This window comes from Poromitra crassiceps (assembly GCF_964638095.1).
Source record: "Poromitra crassiceps genome assembly, contig: HAP1_SCAFFOLD_498, whole genome shotgun sequence".
Lineage (NCBI taxonomy): Eukaryota > Metazoa > Chordata > Actinopteri > Beryciformes > Melamphaidae > Poromitra > Poromitra crassiceps.
In genome coordinates this window covers 68726-93563 of record NW_028151910.1, presented here as the reverse complement: position 1 = coordinate 93563, position 24838 = coordinate 68726, and the positions used below count along the sequence as shown (strand labels likewise).

Sequence of the window (24838 nt, the reverse complement as noted above, 5' to 3'; positions counted from 1 at the left end):
ACGGAAATCTGCAAGTTTACTAGCTATGCTAACGTTAGCGACACAAGCCAAAGCTAGATAAAAACACACCACTTACCGCATCGAAACAGGGTCCGCTCACTATGCCAACAACCCGCAGTGCGAATGGGGTCCGCTCAACTGTTCCTTTTCCTCTAAATCCGAATCTGTCAAATGGTCTCACTTTTACACTTTTTTTGTGACTCAGCTCAGTGCAGCTAGCTAAAGCTACAGGCAGCATACAGGCACAGACGCGTGATTTCGAATCGCACATAGGTTACGCAAGCACAGACAGTAGTTGCTCTGCTCAGTCAGCGTTTGCTTTGAGTGACAGATCAGGCGGCCAATCAGAGGGGCACCTCACCGGAGCGCCTCATCGGCCAATGAGACCAAGGCCTTTGTAGAAAAAACTGACTATACTGAGCTGCAGAGGGTAAATACAAGAAAAAAATCGAGATGTCTCCAAATCCCAAACAGAATGCATGACCTTATTTTAAAGACCCCTGACAAATGTTTAAAACAGCAGAAAACTACACAATATGGGACCTTTAAGTTAAGTTAAGTTAAGTTAAGTTAAGTTAAGTTAAGTTAAGTTAAGTTAAGTTAAGTTAAGTTAAGTGGCCGGGGCCAGCGAAGTGGCAGACTGCATCGTAAGACTGTCCTACACAAAAAATGACAGATTTTTGTTTGATCCAAAATTGACCCCACAGGTGCATTTTACTCTAAACGGTACTGTAAACAACTACTGCAAATTCTGGCTAAATAAAGCTTGAAACCCTAACTAAACCCTGTCCTATGAAAATAACATTTTGTGTGTAATATGTAAAGAATTGACGTGAATGTTCTCCTCTCAAGTATAGCAGGATTTCTATGCAGACTTAACGGAATTTGACATATTAGTGCTAGAATTGTATGGATGGCTGTTATTGACTCAAAATAAGTCAAGTCAAGTTTATTTATTTTAGCCCTAATTCACAAGCATGTCTCAGAGGACTTCACAGAGAATATGTCTAGCTAAATATAGCTGACACAACAGTAACAATTACAGTAGTATTAATAATAACAACATGATTGAACAATCATATGATAGAGACACAGAGAAAGGGAGAAAGGGGGAGGGAATGTGGGGGAAGAGAGGACAGTGAAAGGGAGGAGTTGGGGAGGGAACAGGGGAATGTGGGGGAGGGGAGAGCAGGGAAAGGAAGGAGGTGGGGAGGGAGAGCGGGGGGTGTGTGTGGGAGGAGAGAGCACAGAAAGGGAGGAGGTGGGGAGGGGACAGGGAGAGTGAGGGAGGGGACAGCAGGGAAAGGGAGCAGGTGGGGAGGGAACAGGGGAAGGGGGGGAAGAGGAGAGAGAGCAGAACGGGTAGAATATACTGTGGCTGGGCGATATGGTCATGAATAGTCTCAAGGGACAGTGAAAACAAGGGAACAGGGGAATGTGGGGGAGGAAAGAGCAGGGAAAGGGAGGAGGTGGGAAGGGAGAGAGGGGGGATGTGGGGGAGAAGAGAGCAGGGAAAGGGAGGATGTGGGGAGGGAACAGGGAAAGGGAAGAGGTGGGGAGGGAGAGTGGGGGAGAAGAGAGCAGGGAAAGGGAGGAGGGGGGGAGGGAGCAAAAATAATCACATGGGACTTTCTCACTCAAACAACCAACAAATTGAATGATGATTTGACTCGTACAATTTAAAGTGTATTAGAATTCTGTGGCAGCCATCTTGTACTGTACCCCAGTGAATTATCATGGCATTACACAGATGGATTTAAATTTAAAGGTTCAGTCAGTCAGTCAGTGTGTGCAGTCAGTTTATCTTTGTGAGGTCTGACAAAGGCAGATAACGGCTGTCTGGACATTATCATCTGAACCTCCCACAAACTGTCACTAGGGTGGAAGTGGGACTCGGATGAATGGGATTTACCCTTAAAGTCCCTGGAAACCAGAAATATTTTATTATTATTTAGCATTTTGAGTTCATCACATCACAGGAACCTATGTTAATAAGCCAGCAGCCAAATTTGAACGATGATGAACGTCGCGAAGTATATAAATTTAGGTTTGACAGTCATGGCAAAAGTCATGAGAATCAATTACATTTTAGAGTGTTTTTTCTCCCGCCGACTGTGTGGGCGTGTCTGTCTGCAGCAGGTATTTTCCTCTCTCTCTCTCTCTCTCGGAGGAGGAGACCTCTCTCCGTTAACGGAGAGCGAGAGAGAGAGAAGGAGAGAGAGAGAGAAGGAAAGAGAGATGGACTCTGTGTGTGTGTGTGTGTGTTCGCGCGTTGCTCAGTGAACACACTCGCCGCTGCGCTGTGAGTGCACAGCGCTACTGTGTGTGTGTCAGTGTGTGTGTGCGCGCGTGCGTGCATGCGTGTGTGTGATTCGATTAAATCTTATGATGTGATAAGCTCCTGCATTTTAGCACCGCACGCTCCGCTCTCTTCAATGAGGAAATGGAAATCCAGACCTTGTAGAAAAGTGTCGATTTTAAGGCTTTGGGTTGAAAGTAATGTACCGTATCATAATTTCTGAGACACACAATTACTAACATAAGACCCTAAATAACATAGTTAGAACGTTTTTGTGGATTTTGGTTTCCAGGGACTTTAAAGAGCATGGTGCAGGTTAAAAAAAATCTGAATTTACATTTTGGGCTCATGATTACAGTGAAAATACTCCAAAAAGACAAAGATTCCGCCCCACAGGCCCCCAGGGTATAAATATGGAGGAAAAGGTGGCATTTTATAAATGGGCGTGTGACATAACAACAGGAGTGACATCACAAGAGGAGAATGTTCTGCTGGGGCTGACACTGGGATGCAAAGTCATGGAGAGTGAAAAAAGGTGACAGATACCAGGGCAGACATAATACCACTCAGAAGTCTGCATATTTTGGGCTGAAAAATGTGACTGTCACCTAAAAGTGACTAGTTTGCATCCCTGTGACATCACAAGTGTTAGTTATATGAAATGGATAAGTGTCCCCTGCTGGTCTAAATACCAATTCCACATATTAATGCAATATGGTCTCCAACCGGCACCATGCTCTTTAAAGGAATAATCAAAGCAAATTGTAAGCAGCAGGCTGTGTGTGTCCGTACTTGCAGGTATTGGTCAGGGTGTTCCTGTGGTGGCCCTGATCTTTGAGGGGGGTCCCAATGTGATCCTGACTGTGCTGGAGTACCTTCAGGAGAGCCCTCCCGTCCCAGTGGTGGTGTGTGAGGGGACCGGCCGCGCTGCTGACATACTGGCCTACATCCACAAGCAGACCGAGGAGGGAGGGTAGGACACACATACCACACACACACACACACACACACACACACACACACACACACACACACACACACACACACACACACACTTGACTGAAGTGGTGGGTGTGCGGAGGCTAAAACTGTCAAAACAATCTGTCAAACAAGCTTGAAATCACTCGTGAAAAAATAGAAATGAATCAAGCATGTACTGCAGGGTTCTAGATAGTGGTGTTCGGGTAGTCCATCTTGCCCCTCCCAGTATTGCTGTGATGGGTGAGTCGCTGGTGGTTCTGTTGATCTATTTATGTCCCGGCATGATTTTTCTTTGAACAACCCAACCGCAACCCAGTCTGTCAAAAGCTTTGAAACAAGTCTCTCTTCTGACCGAGTGCAGATCAAAATCATCTGCTCACAGACTTCATCAGATTATGACATTTGTGCTACTTCAGAATATTTCAAGACCCGCCCACAACAACCCAGCCTAGGTGGTTTCAGCACATACTTCTGTAGTAGTAGTAGTAGAGCCCGACCGATACTGGATTTTTGAGGCCGAGGCCGATACCGATATTAGGGAGTAAAAAAATTCCGATACCGATAATATCGGCCTATTATTATTTATTTTTTTAATCAAATGTTTATCCCCCATTAGTGCTAATCCCCCATTAGTGCTACTTTTTTATTTATTTATCCTGGTTGCTGCTCCACCCTCTGCCGATCTGGGGAGAGCCGAAAACTGGCTCCATGCTTCCACATGGGCAGTTAGCCAGCCGCTTCTTTTCACCTGACAGGGGAAGCTTCACCGGTAGGACATAGCACGTGGGAGGATCACGCTATTCCAACGAGTTCCCCTCCCTCCGAACAGGCGCCCTTAACGACCAGAGGAGGCACCACATCACAACCCTCAAATATCAAACACTTGACAAAGATATGATTGAGTTGACATGAATTGAAATATGTGATGTAGGCAGGATATTTTACAGCTTATTAATAAACTCAATGCAATGAAACAGTAAACTTAACTGGGAATTTAATAATTATAAATAACTAGAAATACAAAAACACAATAGAACAAATAGTTAAGAAAAAATATCAAATATACACAACATGCTGTCCATGCTGTCTATAACTTATATATATATATATATATATATTTAAAAAAAATCGGCGCCAAATATTACCGATAACGATATATCGGTAATCGCCAATATCGGCCGATAATATCGGTCGGGCTCTAAGTAGTAGTAGTAGTCTTATTGCTTTATTCTGTATGATTTGTAGTTTGTTTATTTGTTGGGCTAACCCTAACCTAACCATGAGAGTCTGAGACAGGCCAGTGATGAATATTCAAATGATTGAATGTAGCTGGTGCGTTTATCCTTCCACTCAGAGCTTTGGGGGCCTGTTTGACAAAGCAAGTTCAATATAGTCAGGGTATCTTTGTAATAGCTGGCTATGCTGGCTAACTGCTCTCATGGTTATCAACTCACTCTGTTAACCCAGGGTTTTCCAAACCAGCGATGAGTGCCTTCACATAAAAGGGTTGTGTTTGTAAAAGAAAAATAACACTTCCAACATGTATAAGTAGATTGTAGAAGTGGGAAGTATCCAACAAATTGATAACTAACATAGCCAGGCCGGAGGCATTATGGTTTCGGTTTTGTCTGTCCGTCCGCACATACGTCCGTCCGTCGTTCGTTAACGCGATATCTCAGGAAATGCCTTGATGGAATCTTTTCCAATTTGTCTCAAACGTCCACTTGGACTCAAGGATGAAGTGATTATATTTTGGTGGTCAAAGGTCAAGGTCACTGTGACCTCACAAATGCCATTTTCAAGCTCGGTAATAGCATATCTCAGTAACGCCTTGACGGAAATTCTTCACATTTGGCTCAAACGTCAAAGTCTGGACTGACATGGATGTCGACTGCTCACTTGTTGGTGGAGGCATATATCCGCGGTGCGGTCCTAATTATTTGTTTGTTCCTGATAGCCTGAACATAACCTGCAACAAGCATGTTAGGTGTATAACCAACCTAGAAGTGAGTCACTGTCATAAGACCAACAAGCCAGAGTTAAGCCAAAGTAAAGTAAGCCAGTAATCTCGATAATTTGTGCAGGTATGTGACATCTTACAGCACCTTACATACAGTGCACAGCAGGGTAGTAGGGTACCACAGTAGGGTAGGTAGCCTGGTGCACACACAGGGACACTGCAAGACATACTGTTCTGTGGACATCTTCCAGTTACACAATCATCTCTTAACACCTACAGTCGGCCTTGAGTAGACTATACAAATCACCCTACACCACTCCATAGCTCTGTGTGTGCTTCACCAGTGTGACAAATCACCCTACACCACTCTATAGCTCTGTGTGTGCTTCACCAGTGATCACCCTACATCACTCTATAGCTCTGTGTGTGCTTCACCAGTGATCACCCTACACCACTCTATAGCTCTGTGTGTGCTTCAACAGTGATCACCCTACACCACTCTATAGCTCTGTGTGTGCTTCAACAGTGATCACCCTACACCACTCTATAGCTCTGTGTGTGCTTCAACAGTGATCACCCTACCCCACTCTATAGCTCTGTGTGTGCTTCAACAGTGATCACCCTACACCACTCTATAGCTCTGTGTGTGCTTCAACAGTGATCACCCTACACCACTCTATAGCTCTGTGTGTGCTTCAACAGTGATCACCCTACACCACTCTATAGCTCTGTGTGTGCTTCAACAGTGATCACCCTACACCACTCTATAGCTCTGTGTGTGCTTCAACAGTGATCACCCTACACCACTCTATAGCTCTGTGTGTGCTTCAACAGTGATCACCCTACACCACTCTATAGCTCTGTGTGTGCTTCAACAGTGATCACCCTACACCACTCTATAGCTCTGTGTGTGCTTCAACAGTGATCACCCTACACCACTCTATAGCTCTGTGTGTGCTTCAACAGTGATCACCCTACACCACTCTATAGCTCTGTGTGTGCTTCAACAGTGTGGCACAGAGTGTGAGTGTGACTGTAACCTTGTTGTGATCCTCTATAGAGGTCTTCCTGATGGTGTGGAGGCTGACATCATCGCAACCATCAAGAAAACCTTCCAGACTCTGATGGAGTGCATGAAGAGCAAAGAACTGGTACGCTTGTGTCCATTCACATTTTGACCACCAGGCTTTAATTCTACCATTAGCATTCAGATTTAGGTCTTAGATTAGAAAAGTAGTTGGGGCAGGTGAGGAACCCTGAGTGCTGGATGTTGATGGGCTGGAGTCACCTTCAAACACAGCTTCATCGGACTCCTCAGGAGTTTCGCTAGCTCCAGCCAATTTCCTGCGATTGGCGTCACGATTTGGTGAGCTTTACTCCCCTTTTCACTTTGTCATTGACTGCGTTTACATGGACTTGAGTATCCCGGTTACTGTCGGGGTTTTGGAGTATCCCGTTTTTGTGTTTGCGCATGTAAACATCATATCCCGGTTTCAGAAAGCTGGATAAGCCCTTATCCCGGTTTTGAGAAAGCCGGTTATACGAGGTGGAGTACTCCGAAAGAACCCGGGATACTGCTGCATGTATACACCTTATCCTGCTTTTTGACCGCAGCAGACTTCCTGCGCAGGCGCGGCTTCAGTTCAGTTCATCTCCAAACAACGCGAAACACACCGTGAACACCCTCCAACGCGAGGGGCTACCGTACACAACACAGCTTCCGCAAAATGACCCGTTTCACTATCAGAATTTCGTCCAGTATTAGAAAGTATAGAAGTGCCGCACGATTAGGCTACTTCCTCATCAGACCGCCGTCAGACTCCAGGCATTTTCTTCTCTAACCTCGCTGCTGTAGGTCCCGCACATACCTAATCGTTTTACCTGGAAATACTCACGCGCAAATGTCAGTGCAATTCGAGTTAAAAGTCTCACTTCTGAAGCGATGAGGAGAGTTTTGCCGAGTTTTGTATTTCGGTGATGAAATAATCAAATGCTTGGCAGCTTAGATAGGAGAAAGCATCAAAATGCTGCCCTATTCAAGTCTGTAGTATACAGACTACAGGACGAAGGTGTTGTGACTCAAATTAAAGCCAAAGCCGCGCGCTGCGTGCAAACAGGGACACTCCACCATGAAGACGGAATCCAAGGGAATCCCACGTCTTTGCCCAAAAAAGGTGAATGACGTCACGTCACACGCACCCAATATAAGCAAAAAATTATATTAATAATGACCCCGGTTTGTATTGTAACGATCACAGGCGCCTGCGCAAATAGCATGCAGTGATCAGTAACCAGGATACTACTACTTATCATGTATACAGGGATATGAGTAACCTGCTTTCTCTCTCTTCCATGTAAACGCCATATCCCGAATATCATCAAAACCAGGATAAGCCTCATAACCGGGATACTCAAGTCCATGTAAACGCAGTCATTGTTGGAGTTTCTTCTTTATGCTGGCTTGCGCTGGAATTCGGAGTAGAGCAGAGATCTCTCTGGTGTAATCACTTGGACTGAGTGCAGTTCATTCTACCAGTCCTAATTTATTTGCCCTCACTTCAATTTCTGGACTTTATTAACCAATTAAGCAATTTACAGCAAAAGTGGAAGAAGCAAGTCCGGACCGCTACGGGCCTCCACCAGAGTTCTCTTAGTTACAAAATATTATGTTTTCCTTTCTCACAAAAAGGGAATTGCAGAAATGACAACAGGTAGTTTAGCATCCTTCAAAACAAAACAATCGAATCCCCAAGTATTAGTCTTATTTCTTGCCATCATTTGCATATGAAGCGTGTCATTTGCTGAAGCTTTGTGTAATGGGGTGACCTGCACCCATGGGTCCCGCCCACTAATCTACACCTACCAGGTGTTTCCAGTTGCCTAATTTGGCCTGCCCCTCAATTGGCTGGCCCTTCAATTGGCCAGCCCCTATAAATAGCCTGCCTAACAGAGCATAGGCTAAGGCTGGCTTCTCTCTTTGAGCTTTCCCTCTGAACCATATTTGCCCTTTGTGGAAGACTACGGTGTATCTGTCCTGGGTCTGGGTAGCAGGAGCTGTTAATATGCCAATGCTAACTGTTGCTGAACATAAGCTGCTGTTCTAGCTGTTCTGCCCTTCTACTGCTGTATAAGTGTACCGTAATTTAGTAAAAGATTGAATTGTTGTTGTAACTGTCCAGAACTAATATTTCCCTCTTTGTGCCCCGCATAGGCCTGGCCACTGGAGTGGGTGGGGATTAGACTGGTGTGAGCTACGGGCCCTCCCTACCTGCCTCTTCCTTTCATATTGCATGCGTGTGAGTGTGCCTTTGCAGTGTTGTCTTGTTTAAGCACCTTATGCACCAAGCACTTTAATTGTGTGTGTGTGATATTGTACACGCTTGGTGTGGTAGGTACTCTTACTCTTAAGCTTTCTCATATTTTACCCTTAACCCAGTCAATCCCTCTCACTTCAGTTCCAGTGCCCTTTGCTTTTACCCCTCCTCTTAGTAGCTTGGACATTTTAAAGGTGCATTCCCATGTTTTTGCAATTTAGCTGTTTTTAGCATTGTTTGAATAAATCTTAATAATTTGGCAATTGCAATTGGTCTGAGCTTTTTCTAATAAATAACACTTACTTTTATACCTGGAAACCACGTCTCTGCTCCTCTCATTGGTCTCTCACCATTGTGAACGAATCTGTATGGTTTATCTGTGGGCATTAAAGCCCTGGTATTTCCTTGGGTGAAACTCCCTAGGTGGCGTTGTCAGTTATTTAGACCTGGTCACATTTGGCGTTGGTCGGCAGGACTTTGGAAATCAGACTCATTGTAAAGCAGAGACGTGTTCTTCAAGGTTTTTCATTCTGGACAGTTTTTTTTGCTTTTCATTATCAACCATATTAGTTTGAGAAGGGCAGGGCGGCAGTTTGCAGATCATCAAGACGTCCCGGGCGTGGAGCAGCAGGAGCCCTTGGCAGTAACAAAAGTGCATTGTTCCCCATCCCCACTGTTGAACTGACTGTCTTTTAGAAATGGATGCAGCTGAACTACAGGACTTGAGAGACTCTGTGACACAACTGCGAGCTGAGAATGAGCGGCTTACGCGGGAGCGTGCAGAAGCAACAGGCTCCAGAACTGCGTCACCTGGAACTCAATCTGGTCCTTCGGCCCGCTGGACTTCCACGCATGCTGGTGCACCCCCAGAGCGTATGGTATACATCCCTAGGGAACGCAAGTGCCCAATGTTCCGGGGTAATATTGGGATGGGGGTAACAGAATGGGTTGAGGAGGTACGTGCTAGCATGCGTGCCAGGCATTTACCACCCACTGACCAAGCGTATTTCATCTATGACCACTTGGAAGGGGAGGCCAAGGATGAAATTAGGTATAGGTCCGGGGCAGAGAGGGAAGACCCAGAACACATTTTGGTTATTCTCCAGGAGCTCTATGGCTGCTCCCGGTCTTATGTGGCACTGCAGGAAGAATTTTTTTCTAGAAAACAGCTTGAGGGGGAGTCACTGCAGGAGTACTCACATGCACTGTTCTGCTTAATGGAGAAGATAGTTAAGCGTGCCCCTGATGTACTAAATTCTGCTATCCTACTGCGAGACCAGTTTGTGGAAAATGTGAATGACTCTGCTCTTTGTAGGGTGTTGAAGCAGCTCGTCCGCAGCAACCCTAACTCAACACTGCTGGATGTCCGCAGGGAAGCTATCACCTGGGAGCGAGAAGGTAGACCATCAGAAGGTAGACCTAGGAGTTATTCAGTCCCTTCCATATGTGCATTACAGGAGTCTAGGGTGCCAAGTGGGTCCAGTAGTGGTATGCTTAGTTGCTCCCCTGAATTGGCAGAGTTGAAAGAAATGTTGAGGGGACAACAGGAGCAAATTGGCAAGCTTTGCGAAAGCCTTAACCGTCTGCAAAATCCCTCTAGGAGGCCACGACCTTTACGTGACGGTCCCATAATTTGTAGACGTTGCCAGCAACCAGGCCACTTTGCAAGTAACTGTGATAATGCTCGAGTCATCCCCCAGGCCCAGCCCACCACCCAGGCCCATCCCATGCAGTACCGCCACCCACAGGGAGGAGCCCCCCATAGCCAGCAGCCGGAAAACTAGTGCCCCCTGTTGTGCAGAGCCACACTTCAGGCAGGGATCATACTGGCTCAGACAGTACAGGTTTAGGGAGTCAACGAGCTGTTTTGCAGCTGTTAGGGTCATGCCCACATGTGGTAGTGAATATGGGTGAGGTGGAGGTGCAGTGCTTAGTGGACACTGGGTCCATGGTGTCTACCATTACGGAAGCTTTTTTCTCCCAGCACTTTGTACAGACCCCCCGTTCCTGTCACTGGCTGCAACTTAAGGCTGCAAACGGCCTTGATATCCCTTATGTAGGCTACCTAGAACTGGATGTTGAAGTAATGGGCAAGGTTGTTCCTAAGCGAGGAGTCTTGGTAGTGAAGGACTCCCCGGGAGAACAGTTCAGAAACGGTGTGGCTGGTGTGCTGGGCATGAATGTCATACGCGAATGCTATGATGAGTTGTTTAGAAGGCATGGTCCCTCACTTTTTGATCTCCCACATGTACAGCAGTCCCCTGAGGCGTGGCAGAAAGCCCTCAAGTACTGTCAACAAGCTGAGCTTAAGGCTCTCCGCCGCACCAAGATAGCCAAAGTAAGGGGTAGGTACTCTGTTTGTATCCCTGGAGGCACTGTTAAGCTGGTGCCCACTACCTGTTGCACTCAGTCCTTTGCTCAGTCCGGCTCAGCACTTTTCGAGCCATTACATCAAAGTGATGCTTTACCTGTAGGCCTGCTTGTTTCTCCAGCTATGGTTCAGGTATCTCAAGGTACTGCCTATATTCCTGTAGTGAATGTAGGGACCATTGATGTCAAGTTGCCCTCTCGTAGCCCTTTAGGCCTGCTAAGCCAAGCCCAGGTAGTGAGTTTACCAAAAGGGATCACTGAGATCCCTAGGGAGCCAAGTGTTGGCAATACAACCGCTACCATGAACTACCATTTGGGTCAAGAGAGTAAGGTACCAGGTCTTGTCCAGTCTATCGACCTAGCTAACCTTTCAGAGTCAGAACAATTGAGGGCTATGAGCCTATTACAGAAACACGAGGCAGTGTTTGCCACACACGAGGGAGACTTAGGTTGTACACACCTCATTTCACATGAAATCCCCTTAAGTGACGATGTGCCTGTCCGTCAGAGGTATAGGCGCATCCCCCCCTCAGAGTATGACTCTGTCAAGGCACACATTAACCAACTTTTAGAGACCCAGGTGATCCGGGAGAGCTGCAGCCCCTATGCCTCCCCCATTGTGCTCGTACGGAAGAAGGATGGCAGCCTCCGCTTGTGTGTGGACTACCGTCAGTTAAACAGTAAGACCCGCCGCGATGCCTTCCCATTGCCCAGAATTGAAGAATCCTTGGACGCACTATCGGGGGCCAAGTGGTTCTCAACAATGGATCTGGCTAGTGGATATAACCAGGTACCCGTACTGGAAAAAGACAAAATGAAAACCGCCTTCTGTACACCGTTTGGCCTCTTTGAATTCAATCGTATGCCTTTTGGCCTCTGCAACGCCCCCGGTACGTTCCAGAGGTTGATGGAGCAAATCTTTGGGGCACAACATTTCCAAACGCTGTTGTTGTACTTGGATGACGTTGTGGTGTTTTCCTCTACTGTAGATCAGCACCTGGAGAGACTTGATGCAGTCCTGACGCGACTACAAAAAGAAGGCCTGAAAGCAAAATTGGAAAAATGCTCCTTTTTCAAGACTGAGGTAAAGTACCTTGGCCATGTCGTTTCCAGGGATGGGGTCTCTACTGACCCGGATAAAATCACTGCGGTTTCTCAGTGGCCCCGCCCTAAGACTGTAACAGAGTTGCGCTCCTTTGTGGGCTTTGCAAGCTATTATCGCCGTTTTGTATCAGGATTTTCTAAGCTGGCGGCGCCACTTCACCATTTAAATGCTGAGCTGTCCCGGATTGGACATAGAGGGCGTTCAGGAAAGCCCTTGTTGGATGTCTGGACAGAGGACTGTGAACAGAGCTTCAATGCCCTCAAAGCACGGTTAGTTTCTGCTCCCATTCTAGCTTATGCTAATTTCTCCCTCCCCTTTATCCTTGAAACAGATGCCAGCTATAGTGGGCTTGGAGCAGTACTGTCACAGGAACAAGGAGGCAAGGTGAGGCCGATAGCATATGCCAGCAGGGCCCTCACTCGCTCGGAGCGAAACATGTCAAATTACAGTTCAATGAAATTGGAGTTTTTAGCTTTGAAATGGGCTATAACTGAAAAATTCAGAGAGTACCTGATTGGCCAAAAGTTTGTCGTGTGGACGGACAACAACCCGCTGAGCCATTTAAACACTGCCAAGTTGGGCGCAAATGAACATCGCTGGGCTGCAGAATTGGCCGCATTTGACTTTACCATTAGGTATCGCTCTGGTCGCTCAAATGGTAATGCTGATGGTCTTTCCAGGCAACACTCGCCCCCAGATGTGCCCTCAGCATTGGAACTGGCGCTTCCGGGAACACCGCTCCCTGAGCCTCTACAACAGCCACCCACCACAGGACCCCAGCAGGTAATACAAATGGCCATCTCTGTATTGCCCTCACACTCCCCTGGTGACTTAAGTATGTTGCAGAGATCTGACCCAGTGATTGGCCAATTCCTCAAGTTCTGGCGAAGAGAGAGATGTCCAGATCATGCTGAACGCCAAACTCTGCCTAACCCAGTGAGGGAACTGGTGCGTCAGTGGAGTCGGGTGATGGAGGAGGATGGTCTCTTATACCGAAGAGTGTTCCGGTCTGATGGTGGAGAAGAGGTGCGCCAGCTGCTCCTACCAGAGTCCCTGAGAGAGGAAGTTTTGCAACAACTGCACCAGGGTCATGGACACCAGGGCGTGGAAAGGACCACTCAGCTGGTACGGCAGCGCTGCTACTGGCCCGGCATGTACCAGGGGGTCAAGGAGTGGTGCCAACAATGCGACCGCTGCACCTTGGCCAAACCAACACAGCCAGCTATTCGAACCTCTATGGGGCACCTGATGGCCTCAAAACCTAACCAAGTCTTGGCCATTGACTTTACCCTACTGGAGTGCTCACGGGATGGTAGGGAACAAGTATTGATTATGACTGACGTCTTTTCTAAATTCACACAGGCTGTCCCGACAAAAGACCAGCGGGCATCCACCGTGGCTGAGGTGTTGGTGAGAGAGTGGTTCTACAAGTTTGGAGTCCCAGCCCGCATCCATTCGGATCAAGGACGGAACTTTGAAAGTGCCCTAATCCAGCAGCTATGCAGCCTTTATGGGGTACAGAAGACCCACACCACCCCATACCACCCTCAGGGCAATGGACAGTGTGAAAGGTTTAACAGGACCCTGCATGGGCTGTTACGGACGCTCCCTCCTGCTAAGAAGCCAGAGTGGCCTCGTTATCTCCCACAAGTCCTCTTCTCTTACAACACTACCATCCACCAGTCCACCGGTGAGTCGCCATACTTTCTGATGTTTGGCCAACAACCCAATCTTCCTGTAGACTTTCTGTTGGGCAGAGTGGCAGAGCCCGCTGGGGGCGGTGTTAGTGACTGGGTGCGGGACCATCAACAACGCCTCCAGACAGCATTTGATGGGGCTAGAGAGAGGCTACAAGCAGCAGCCCAGCATCGGAAAGCACGGCACGATCAAAAGGTAACGCCTTGTGATCTCCATGAAGGCCAACTGGTATATCTCCGGGACCATGGAGTTCGAGGACGGAATAAAATCCAAGACACCTGGAGCTCTACGTTGTACCGTGTACTCAGGGCACCTGCAGATGGTGGGCCAGTTTACTCCATCGCAACTCTCGACAAACCAGATAAGGTAAAGCATGTACATCGCACTATGCTTAAACAGGCTCCTGTCACTTCTCCACCGCTGTCTTTCAAGGTGACCTCCTCAGAACAACCAGTAGCCGAGAGGTGGGAAGAAGAGGACGCCCAGGGCGATTGGTGGCTGGTGACCCGACCCCTGTGTGGAGTATCTGTGCCAGTGCTGCCTCCTCCGGATGCCCCTTCTCAACCCTCCCACCCTTTGGAACACATGGCGCTTCCAACAGCCAGGTCCCCGGAGGGGGCCCTTCGGAGGACAACGCGAGAAACGGCGGGGAGGCACACGAACATTCACCATCTCCCTGTGCCCATCGATGGGGCTGCCAGTGCTCGGATCCCTGGGTCTAGTAGTGGGACTTCTGTTATTTTTAGGCCCTGGGACTAATTTTCCCCCTATCGTCGGGACGCCGATAACTAGTGGGGGGGTAGATTGTAATGGGGTGACCTGCACCCATGGGTCCCGCCCACTAATCTACACCTACCAGGTGTTTCCAGTTGCCTAATTTGGCCTGCCCCTCAATTGGCTGGCCCTTCAATTGGCCAGCCCCTATAAATAGCCTGCCTAACAGAGCATAGGCTAAGGCTGGCTTCTCTCTTTGAGCTTTCCCTCTGAACCATATTTGCCCTTTGTGGAAGACTACGGTGTATCTGTCCTGGGTCTGGGTAGCAGGAGCTGTTAATATGCCAATGCTAACTGTTGCTGAACATAAGCTGCTGTTCTAGCTGTTCTGCCCTTCTACTGCTGTATAAGTGTACCGTAATTTAGTAAAAGATTGAATTGTTGTTGTAACTGTCCAGAACTAATATTTCCCTCTTTGTGCCCCGCATAGGCCTGGCCACTGGAGTGGGTGGGGATTAGACTGGTGTGAGCTACGGGCCCTCCCTACCTGCCTCTTCCTTTCATATTGCATGCGTGTGAGTGTGCCTTTGCAGTGTTGTCTTGTTTAAGCACCTTATGCACCAAGCACTTTAATTGTGTGTGTGTGATATTGTACACGCTTGGTGTGGTAGGTACTCTTACTCTTAAGCTTTCTCATATTTTACCCTTAACCCAGTCAATCCCTCTCACTTCAGTTCCAGTGCCCTTTGCTTTTACCCCTCCCCTTAGTAGCTTGGACATTTTAAAGGTGCATTCCCATGTTTTTGCAATTTAGCTGTTTTTAGCATTGTTTGAATAAATCTTAATAATTTGGCAATTGCAATTGGTCTGAGCTTTTTCTAATAAATAACACTTACTTTTATACCTGGAAACCACGTCTCTGCTCCTCTCATTGGTCTCTCACCATTGTGAACGAATCTGTATGGTTTATCTGTGGGCATTAAAGCCCTGGTATTTCCTTGGGTGAAACTCCCTAGGTGGCGTTGTCAGTTATTTAGACCTGGTCACATTTGGGACTTTGTAACATGTTAGCTGTGGTCACGTTAAGGCAGCAATACCCGAGCATAATGAACATAATGGAACCGCCTGGAGATATTTGGGCTGAATCCGTGTATGTTGTGTTCTTTCATTTTTCCGTTTCAAAACCAAATCGGAAAAACCAAATAACGGTTTCGTTTTTTTCTTTTTCCGTTTTAAAACCAAAACGGAAAAACGGAAAATCCCAAAACGAAAAAACAGGAGGTTTTTCTGTTTTAAAACTAAACGGGAAAAGGGGAAAATCAAGTTTTATTTGTTTTGTTTTGTTTCTGTGATATTTGGATATTTTTGGAAACCCCCGTGAATGCTGGGAAAACGAGGAGAGGAGAGGAGGATGCGTGACATTTCCGCGGAAGTTTGAGTCTCAGAAAACAGGAAGAGAGGAGTTGTATGGTCTGAAGTTTGCTTGTTACGTTTTGACAACTTATTGCAGTTATGACCGCACTTGAACCTTATCATAACTTGATCCACGAACTGTTTGAAAGTGGACAAACATACTCCGAGATCAGTGCCGCTCTGCAGCTTTCTGGTTAGTAACGTTATTTCGTTATTTTTTATGTTGTTTGTCGTTTTTATGTTTTCCTCTCCATGTGGCCATGCTTTCAAACTTATATCAGCTAAAACAGATGTTTAGGTAACGTTACATTAACGTTAGCCTGCAAGCTAACGTTAGCTTTCAGCTGTTATATTTGAGGCAAACCTGCCGCTCATGTTGTGGTGTTGTACAGTATAACGTAGCGACTAGCTAGCTTGTCTGTCTGACCGTCTGCATGTCTCTTTGTCTGTCAATCTGTCTCACTGTCTGTCTACCTGACTGTCAGTCAGCAGATAGACAGACAGTGAGACAGACAGTCAGTAGCTTACATCAGTCAGTGACTAACTGACTTTCTGACTGTCTGCACGACTGTCTGTCTCACTGTCTACCTGACTGTCTGTCTGTCTACCTGACTGACTGACTGTCTGTCTGTCTCACTGTCTACCTGACTGTCTGTCTGTCTACCTGACTGTCTGTCTGTCTGCCTGTCTACCTGACTGACTGTCAGTCAGCGTCTCTCTGACTGACTGTGTGTTTCGCCGGTCTACCTCACTGACTGATGTCTGTCTGCCACTGACTGTCTGCCTGACTGTCACACTGGATGTTATGTAATTTAGTGTATAGCTTTCCATTGTTGCTTTGAATTTGACATTAGGCCAGCCATGACAATAGAGGCCTCTTTTAGGTCTGTGACCTCTGACCCCTTTTGTTTTTGCCCATAGTCTTCTGCACGGTGCAGCCACAGTCTTCATCACCAGTGTCAGGCCCAGTCTCCTGAAAGGTTCCGCCTGTGTCATTGGTGTCCGGGCCATCGTCCAGGGTTGCTCCACCCTTCAGCCCAACCTCCTGGACACCCTCTACACCTGTTGTGCCTGTTCGTCGCTGCCCAGGCCACATCACCTGCTCACTTCCTGCATGGGGCGACTACTTAATTTGAACTATACCTCAACATCCTGGACTCAATCTCCCAGAATCTTTCACACCATCACCTCTCACTCACCTCATTAGTGCCCACGATCAGGATTTGATTACCCCACCTTCATAGCCTGGGTAAACCCAGCCTCCACATGACCTCTATCATCTATCATACTATCAGCACCGAAGAAATGTACACTACAGGCATAGCCTGTGACGTCACGTTGAAGGCTGGGTTTACCCAGGCTACCACCTTCATCCTAGCCTGGGTAAACCCATCCCCCACGTGACCTGCTCTCAGTCACTATGACTAGGACTGGGAACTGAGAGAGCAGGTCACGTGGGGGCTGGGTTTACCTAGGCTACCTTCATCCTGCCTTTTATAAATGGTTATACTTGCAACCAGGGTCTAAGCTGATATATTTCATACATCTTTGTACCAGCTAACATCCATGCCTCTACATACATGCAATATTATTAGTCTAAAGTTTAGACTTAGACTACCAACCAGCAAATATCTCCAAATAAAAGCTGAGAGGACTATCAGCATATCAACTTCTTGGTTTAACAGTCTACATATAAAATTGTATTTTTTTTTCTTTTACCAAAAAGTCGTTCTACTCTTACAGGCAGGGCTATGTCGAACACGGACCATAGACAAGTAGCTAGTGCCAAGTACTGTAGCTTAAAAAAATGACCAGCAGGTCAATTCACACTCTTACATAAAGGTGGCTATGTGATAGACCAGTGGTTCTGACCCTTTTCCTTTCAAGGACCCCTATGAGGACCACAATGGAATAAGCCTTTGGGCTTTATTGTGTTTTCATCCTCAGCGATTCTTTTATTTTAAATTTCTCTTCTATGTTAGTGTGTTGGCAAGACGTGCCCTTTTTAATCACCAAATAAAACCATACCATAATTTAGTCCCCAAATTAGGGCCACTGACCCATTTGATTGGGGGGGACTCTCACACACAAATCTGAGAACATTGTTATTATGTAATTTTGTCCAGAACTCCATAACTGTCTGCATTGTAGAGAGAGATATGACAGATTTGCTGGGGCCTCTGTGTATAATCTAGAGCAGTGGTACTCAGCCTTGCCCTACTCAGGAGACACTGACAAAAACAAAGCTTTGAAAGAGCCACAATCCAAGTCCCTTTCCTCCCATTATTTTATTAGATTTGTATTTATTTATTTTAAGTAGCCGCATGTGGCTCTAGAGCCTCGGGTTGAGTATCACTGATCTAGAGAATGAGTGATATTGTACCAGCCTTAAGCTATACTCTGTATTCCTCCGCTTGCAAGCTATAATATATTCATCTGAGACCAACCTCTGACTCCAGAATCTTTATTCAAGTATTTTACATCATGCAGTGTCAACTTTTGACCATTAAAGCTGTTTGGCATATCATGTCTACTAAAATGTACTGACTGCATTTGTAGTCAATTCTAAATACTTGAGGGGAAAGGGTGGGCATTGGACCTTTGTAGACCATATTACAGTAGCTATCATTTAGCACAATTTTATCTGTAGCTGATATCCATCCATACCTTAATTGCCTGGAGAGTTTGGTCTTCACCTGCTTTAATTGTAAAGGATCTTAAGTGTATGATTTGGTGCTGTATAAATACAATTGCTTCACCTATATATTTTTAATTCAGCAAATCAATAATCAGCTGTGTTCAAAATCAAATTTAGTATCCATTTTGTCTGTTTAAACAATTGACACATATTCAAATAGTATTTGTAATTTACTTTGAACAAACATATCTAATACATGTGGCAATGCATATTTTGAACAAGCATATACATGCGGCAATAATACATATTAGGAAATGTAAACCTTTTTAATAAAAATAAATAAAAAAAGACCAAACTGTCTTGTCTTATCCGAACTCTGCATCATCTATTCAAATTGCTCCTGCCAGAACTACCTTTTGTATAATAATCAATTGACCGATGACCAAAAGGGTGGACAGGGTGGAGTGACCTGACACGGCCTAGACTGTGTTCTATTGAGTGTGATCAATAGAACACATGAGAAAAAATAGATTAACAGAACCTTTAAATGAACACTGCAAAGGATGAAGGTGGGGCATAGATTGAGGTGGGGTAATTCAATCCTGATTGTGGGTACTAATGACGTGTGTAACTGGCAATGGTGAGAAGTGATGTGAAGGATTCTCTGAGATTGAGTCCAGGACGTTTAGCTTGGGTTTTTGAACAGCTGCCCCTTCAAATGGTACATTTATTTGAAACAGATACACAAATCACAAGCTGGTCTAGTTAAGTGTCAGTTGATGTATAGTTCAAATTAAGTAGTCGCCCCATGGAGGAAGTGAGCAGGTGATGTGGCCTGGGCAGTGACGAACAGGCAGGTGTAGAGGGTGTCCAGGAGGCTGGGCCGAAGGGTGGAGCAACCCTGGAGGATGGCCCCAATGACACAGGTGGAACCTTTCAGGAGACTGGGCCTGACACTGGTGATGAAGACTGTGGCTGGGCCGTGCAGAAGACTATGGGCAAAAACAAAAGGGGTCAGAGGTCACAGACCTAAAAGAGGCCTCTATTGTCATGGCTGGCCTAATGTCAAATTCAAAGCAACAATGGAAAGTTATACACTAAATTACATAACATCCAGTGTGACAGTCAAGCAGACAGTCAGTGGCAGACAGACATCAGTCAGTGAGGTAGACAGGCGAAACACACAGTCAGTCAGAGAGACGCTGACTGACAGTCAGTCAGGTAGACAGGCAGACAGACAGACAGACAGTCAGGTAGACAGTGAGACAGACAGTCGTGCAGACAGTCAGAAAGTAAGTTAGTCACTGACTGATGTAGGCTACTGACTGTCTGTCTCACTGTCTGTCTATCTGCTGACTGACAGTCAGGTAGACAGACAGTGAGACAGATTGACAGACAAAGAGACAGGCAGACGGTCAGACAGACAACCTAGCTAGTCGCTACGTTATACTGTACAACACCACAACATGAGCGGCAGGTTTGCCTCAAATATAACAGCTGAAAGCTAACGTTAGCTTGCAAGCTAACGTTAATGTAACGTTACCTAAACATCTGTTTTAGCTGATATAAGTTTGAAAGCATGGCCACATGGAGAGGACAACATAAAAACGACAAACAACATAAAAAATAACGAAATAACGTTACTAACCTGAGCAGCGCGGAGCACCAAAACGCTGCAGAGCGGCACTGATCTCGGAGTATGTTTCTCCACTGTCAAACAGTTTGTGGATGAAGTTATGATAAGGTTCAAGTGCGGCCATAACTGCAATAAGTTGTCAAAACGTAACAAGCAAACTTCAGACCATACAACTCCTCTCTTCCTGTTTTCTGAGACTAAAACTTCCGCGGAAATGTCGCGCATGCGCCTCCTCTCCTCTCCTCGTTTTCCCAGCATTCACGGGGGTTTCCAAAAATATCCAAATATCACAGAAACAAAACAACAAAACAAATCTTGATTTTCCCCTTTTCCCGTTTAGTTTTAAAACAGAAAAACCTCCTGTTTTTTCGTTTTTTGATTTTCCGTTTTTCCGTTTTTGTTTTAAAACGGAAAAAGAAAAAACCGAAACCGTTATTTGGTTTTTCCGATTTGGTTTTGAAACGGAAAAACGAAAGAACACAACATACACGGATTGGGCTGGGCCTCCTTCTATTGCTCTGAATTAATTTTCAGTAGAGGGAGCCCGCGTTTAGAGCCGCGTTTAAAAATAATACCTGCAGGGGATATGAGTGCAGGGGATAAAATGGAATTATCTATAAATAATACAGTAGAAACTCTTCTTTATGGGAGAAACAACGGCCGCTCCACACTGAAACACAGCAGATAAACTCTTACCCACCAAACCCCCACCCGACCCACGGTGCCCTGCTGCAAGACCCCCCCCCCCCCCGCTCTCCCCTCCCCTCACACCCCAACACTTCCGGGCGACATCCCCGGACACGTCCTCAAGGTCTGCGCCCAGCAGCTGGCGGGTATGTCTGGGGGTATTCAAAGACATTTTCAACCGGTCCCTCTCCCTCCGGACTGTCCCCTCCTGCTTCAAATGTGCTACCATCATCCCATTCCCAAACAGCAGAAGGTGACCAGCCTCAATGCCTGGTGCCCCATAGCCCTCACACATAGCCAGCAAGTGCCTAGAGAAGCTGGTCATGTCACACATCCGCCCCACACTGCCCCCGAACCACGACCCCCTACAATTTGCATACCGCCCTAACAGGAGCACAGCAGACCCCATGTGCTCCACACCGCCCTCTCACACCTGGAGGGGAGGGACATCTATGTGAGAATGCTGATTGTGGACTACAGCTCAGCGTTCAACACCATAGTGCCCTCCAGGTTGGTCAGCAACCTCAAGGATCTGGGCCTGAACACTGCACTGTGTGGCTGGATCCAGGACTTTCTGACAGACCGCCACCAGATGGTGAAAGTGGATAACCGCACCTCCTCCCCACTGACCATCAGCATAGGAGCGCCGCAGGGCTGTGTCTCCAGCCCCTTCTGGTATGACCTTTACACCCACGACTGCGTGGCCACACAGACTTCAAACACCATTGTGAAGTTTGCGGATGACACAGCGGTTGTGGGGCTGATCTCCAATGGCTATGAGACGGCTTACAGGAAAGAGGTGGATGCCCTCAGGGCATTGCCCTGGAACAGTGGTACCAGGACAACCACCTCTCCCTGAATGTCTAAGACCCACGAGGTCATTGTAGATTACAGGAAGCGGAGGGAGACTCACTCCTAGGGCTGCACGTTAAATCGATTTTGAATCGTAGTCGAATTAATTAGTTACGACGATGTAAAAAAATGCTAATTGTTAAATCGATTTTAACTTCGATTTATTTTTTTATCGATTTATGACCTAATCATTGTCTGTAACAGTGATTTATGACATCATCGTCATATATGACATCACTATAGTGGTGACCCTGCCACCAGGCCGAGCCGTCTAGAACTGTATGACATCATCAAAGATTCAAGATTCACTTTAGGCACCGTAAGTAAATAGATTACAAACGTGGAAGGGGGGGGTTAATAATGCTCCAAAGTCACTCAATTTTGGAGAGGAAATGTTGGCCAGAAACCAATAATACCTTTAGATTTACCATAAGTAAGTTTGGGTAGACCTGGTAGTGGACAGTGAAAATAATCTCTTTCAGGCCCAATCTGTTACACTATTCACTATCACCCCTTTGTGCTTTTACATACAGTTTGAGGTTGTTTGTATTTGTAATGTTTGTATTGTAGTTTGAATGATCTGTATTTTAAGGAATGATGACCTACACAAGTTAAATTATTTTCTGTCTTTTTATCTGTCAAACTCTTCAAGCAGATGTGTTAAAATATCCAAAGCTTTAGATTAAACATACAAGGTATCATACAAGGTATACTTTTTAGATCTTTAAATCTTTAGATTTAAGTGAAATTTTCTGCCGTTCCTAGTACTGCTAGTTCATATACATTGAAGCCACGACATCACAGGCTTAAAAAAACAGGATGCTGTCTGAGGAAAGGTAATGACGTCGTATGCTATGCTCTTCCCTGGAAACAGATCACTGTGTTTCACATCAGCTCAGAGGACCACCAGGACATAGATGTGGCCATTCTGAGGGCATTGCTCAAAGGTCAGTAGACAATTTCAATCTTTTCATACAGTATGTTGCAATGCCATCATTCAACAGAGGGTTGTTGGCGTCAGAAGGTTCAGATTTTGAGACTTTGTCATGTTTTCATATCGATATAGATATGTTTTGAGAACAGAGTCCCCCCTGTGGGCCCTTCTTTTTGTGTTCCTGAGGAGATCATGTTGCTAGCATTCACAGGACCTCATTATTCCAACACTGTCAGTCTGTCTCCCCCCCTAACTGCATGCCTCTGTCCTACCCCTCTTACTCTCTCCAGTCTGGGAGAAAGAGACAGAAGGCGTCTGTCCTACCCCTCTTACTCTCTGCAGTCTGGGAGAAAGAGACAGAAGGGGTCTGTCCTACCCCTCTTACTCTCTGCAGTCTGGGAGAAAGAGACAGAAGGGGTCTGTCCTACCCCTCTTACTCTCTGCAGTCTGGGAGAAAGAGACAGAAGGGGTCTGTCCTACCCCTCTTACTCTCTGCAGTCTGGGAGAAAGAGACAGAAGGGGTCTGTCCTACCCCTCTTACTCTCTGCAGTCTGGGAGAAAGAGACAGAAGGGGTCTGTCCTACCCCTCTTACTCTCTGCAGTCTGGGAGAAAGAGACAGAAGGGGTCTGTCCTACCCCTCTTACTCTCTGCAGTCTGGGAGAAAGAGACAGAAGGGGTCTGTCCTACCCCTCTTACTCTCTGCAGTCTGGGAGAAAGAGACAGAAGGGGTCTGTCCTACCCCTCTTACTCTCTGCAGTCTGGGAGAAAGAGACAGAAGGGGTCTGTCCTACCCCTCTTACTCTCTGCAGTCTGGGAGAAAGAGACAGAAGGGGTCTGTCCTACCCCTCTTACTCTCTGCAGTCTGGGAGAAAGAGACAGAAGGGGTCTGTCCTACCCCTCTTACTCTCTGCAGTCTGGGAGAAAGAGACAGAAGGGGTCTGTCCTACCCCTCTTACTCTCTGCAGTCTGGGAGAAAGAGACAGAAGGGGTCTGTCCTACCCCTCTTACTCTCTGCAGTCTGGGAGAAAGAGACAGAAGGGGTCTGTCCTACCCTTCTTACTCTCTGCAGTCTGGGAGAAAGAGACAGAAGGGGTCTGTCCTACCCCTCTTACTCCCTGCAGTCTGGGAGAAAGAGACAGAAGGGGTCTGTCCTACCCCTCTTACTCTCTGCAGTCTGGGAGAAAGAGACAGAAGGGGTCTGTCCTACCCCTCTTACTCTCTGCAGTCTGGGAGAAAGAGACAGAAGGGGAGAATTCAAAGAGGACAGGCTGTTACATAGTTGACTACAACAATCCTTCCTCTGTTTCCCTTATGTTGTAGTGTTGTCTGTATCAGTGCTGTTTTGACACACTCCGTCTCCGATACTCATTTGGCCATCGACCCTCCTTCCTTCTACTTCTATTTAGAAAGAAAAAACTTGTGTGTGGTGACTGACCCACTGCCGCTTTTTAAAACTGATCAATCTTCTGGAGAATCTGGAGAAACAAGTTCCGACACTCACAAGACCACCGAGGATTGTGAGTGAACAAAACCAAAATGCCTTCACAGGCAAATATTTGCCTGCCAAACGCGCATTCATCTTAGTGAGGCACGGTGGCTCAGTGGTAGAGCTGTCGCCTCGCAGTCAGAAGGTCCTGAGTTCGATTCTCGCCTGGGACACTGTGGGCGCTGTGGTTGTGTTCCCCCCCATATCTTCAGTGCCTACTGCCCAGGTGGGGTATCTCGTCGTAAGGGCCTTTCTGTCTGTGTGGAGTTTGCATGTTCTCCCCGTGCTCCCCCAGGGGGGTTCCTCCGTATATAACCCCCCCCCCACTAAAAACATGCAGAAGATCAGATCGTCATCGTCATCCGACCAGTGGCGACAACATCCGAAGTCGGTCCCCGGGCGCTGTACGAGAAAGCGACCACTGCTCCTGGCCTGCCCCAGGAGGAATGGACAAAGCCAGGATGGGTTAAATGCAGAGGACAAATTTCACCGGCCACCGTCAGCATGTGTGTGTTGTGGCCCTCCGTGCATGTGTTGTAGTGTGTTGTGTGACAATAAAGACGGGCTGCCGTCTGAAAATCGTCGTTTAACTCAAACTTAAAAGGACCCTGGAGGAAACAAAAGCTCTCAACCCTTTCAAATACTATTGAATGCTAAAGAATGTTATTATTTGGAGTATACGGCGTGCATACTTTTTAAGGATATTCAGACTATATTTAAGATTACTTAATTTGTCCCTGGAGGGAAATT

At 46.6% G+C, this 24838-nt stretch overlaps 1 protein-coding gene across 1 annotated transcript in view; it reads left to right on the top strand.

Annotated features, from left to right (window-relative positions):
• The window catches only part of LOC310771285 (transient receptor potential cation channel subfamily M member 7-like), a gene marked incomplete at both ends in the record, with an annotated part of 72090 nt that overhangs the window by 3480 nt on the left and 43772 nt on the right, over nt 1-24838 (top strand). The window contains 3 exons of the mRNA XM_083663934.1: nt 3098-3272; nt 6301-6391; nt 22542-22614. Of these exons, the coding sequence (XP_083520060.1) occupies nt 3098-3272; nt 6301-6391; nt 22542-22614 (339 nt within the window). The remainder of the gene's footprint in view (nt 1-3097; nt 3273-6300; nt 6392-22541; nt 22615-24838) is intronic.